The 2,398-nt window shown below is 39.2% G+C and overlaps 1 protein-coding gene across 1 annotated transcript in view; it reads right to left on the reverse strand.

The window, feature by feature from the left end:
* The window catches only part of LOC111819025 (DIS3-like exonuclease 2), a 77,017-nt gene that overhangs the window by 7,529 nt on the left and 67,090 nt on the right, over positions 1-2,398 (reverse strand). Inside the window, exon 4 of the mRNA XM_023724469.1 lies at positions 512-565. Within this exon, the coding sequence (XP_023580237.1) occupies positions 512-565 (54 nt within the window). The remainder of the gene's footprint in view (positions 1-511; positions 566-2,398) is intronic.

Raw genomic sequence — 2,398 nt, forward strand, 5'->3', positions numbered from 1 at the left:
GTATAAAGGCCCAGTGGCAAAGAGCCCTGTAGCAAGTCCTATCACTTGCACAAAATGAAGTGAGAAACTCTAAAAAAAAAAAAAAAAAAAAGGCATTCCACGTTATTTTTGGACAAATTTGCAGATTAGCTCATGCAGTAGATCGAAAGTAGATAGCGTATTTGTTTAGGAAAGATTAACTTAAATCAGTGGAAAAACTCATAAATCCTTTAAAGCTATAAACCAAGGGCGTCCGATTACACGAACTGGTGGGTGTCTGCCTGGGTCCAGCTGCTCTCTGCCGTCCAGTAACAACCGCCACCTCTTTCATTTTCAGTGTGATTTTAAGGCTGGCAGAAGAGGTTGTCAACCAAAAGCAAATTTTGTTTATTTAAATGTGAAACAAATCTGTGCCCGTCCTCAATTTTGTTTTACTACTCTGCTTTTTAGTCAGAATATATGATTTCAGTCTCAGAGCACATCTAAAAAATTAAATGTGACGTTCAGTGTATTATAAAGTTACTGAACTTACCGGGGAAGGGATGAAGGCTTCATGAAACTTCTTTGGATTAATTCTCAATATACCCTGTAAAAGAAAAAATAAGACTTGTGAAAATTTATCTAGCTATATACTTACGATTTTTCCATATGCATGTTATTCTTCAGTAAATTTTTTTTTTTAATTGAACAGTTTGATCTAGGAAACAAGTTAGATGTAAGAGAGTGATTCATAAGACTGCACAGATATGCTGGCAAATGCATAAACCATGATTTATGCTGATGTCTGTAATGCAAGTCCATCCGTCACAGACTGAGAACTCATATGGCACCATGCTGTGAGCAGGCATTGGTGAGAAGCAACAGCTTAGCATGGAGTTGGGTAAGTTACAACTACTGGGGTTTTAGAGGGCCACACAGATTAGTCTTGAAACTTAAATCTTCAGTTTAAGAACCAGGTCATCTGGGGATTACGTCTCACTCGATAAGGGCCTTTTTTCATGCGTCTCCAAGACCTTTCCCCACTGCTTATTTCTCTGATGATTTTCAGTGGTATAGGTTGGTTCCCAGCCTTGAGTGACTGGATACAGATTTTTTACTCTGGCCCCTCTGCAGAGCTAAGTGAGTCAATAATAAAAAATGGTCCAGAACCGGCTCTTAATGTAAATGGGAATCCTGGCTACAACAGCCAGGCCACCCAGTCGGCCTTCAACTTCATGTTATTCCAGCACCAAATCAGCGCCTGCTTCTAGTTCTGCACAGGCTGCAGGTGGGGGCTGTTTCCATAGCAGTTCAGTATTTTAGGCTCTTTAAAAAGCTGTGACCCTCCAGGTCTCAGCTGCATTCCACAGGCCACTAGAACACATAATGGAGGCAGTGGTTTTCCAGACTCAAAGGCTATCTTAAAGTGTTTTAAATAACATTTCCCCCGAAAATTTTGACAGATTCAAAAATATCTAATTAACATAACAGGTGAGGGCAGAAAAATAATTCTTTCTTTCATGGGTCCACCATGCTTAAATTACAAATGTCCACGTAACAGTAAATAATATTAACATCCTAAATAAAAAACACAAAACCAAATCCATTGCTGTTGACTCAATTCTGACTCATAGCAACCCTATAGGACACAGCAGAACTGCCCCATAAGGTTTCCTAGGCTGTAACCTTTACAAGAGCAGATTGCCAGGTCTTTCGCCCGCAGAGTGGCTGATAGGTCCAAACCAGTGACCTTCCGGTTAGCAGACAAGAGCTTAACCACTGCACCACCAGGGCTCCTTACACCCTAAACAGGCTACTACAGACAGCTGTTCCATCCGTAACTTAACAAACCCTGATGGAGTGCTGTCCATGTTCAAGACCCTGAGACAGACAATGTGGGAGAGAGAATGATGGCTAAGCTCCGTAACGCAGATGAACTGGCCAGTCTTTTCTTTCATGGTCCCTGCTGTTTGGTCCAGTTTTTTTTTAAACTTCGCCAGTGCAAGTTCATGAAGATATTTTCCTACATTAACTACTAACCAAATATATTTTCTCTTCTGTGAAATATCTGTTCACGTTAGTCACTCATGTTTTACTCTTCTTCTTGATTTATATAGCACTTTGTATACTCTTGACTCAAACTCTTTGTTGGTTGCGTGTATTGCGAATATTTTCTCCCAGTTTGCCACTTGTCTTTTAAATTTCTTTAAGGTATCTTTTGATAAACGAAAGTTTATAGTAGTAATAGTCTTTTTTAATCAATCTTTTAGAGTCAGCGTTTTGTGTATCTTGTTTAAGGATCTTGTTCTTATCCCAAAGTCTAAAAGGATCTTGTTCTTATCCCAAAGTCTAAAAGATATTTATTTATATCTTCTGCTAAGAGTTTTAAAGTTTTGGCTTTGACACTTAAGACCTTAACCCTTCTGAAGTTGACGTCTTC

The sequence above is a fragment of the Trichechus manatus genome, unplaced genomic scaffold (assembly GCF_000243295.1).
Source record: "Trichechus manatus latirostris isolate Lorelei unplaced genomic scaffold, TriManLat1.0 scaffold00249, whole genome shotgun sequence".
NCBI classification, from domain to species: Eukaryota; Metazoa; Chordata; class Mammalia; order Sirenia; family Trichechidae; genus Trichechus; species Trichechus manatus.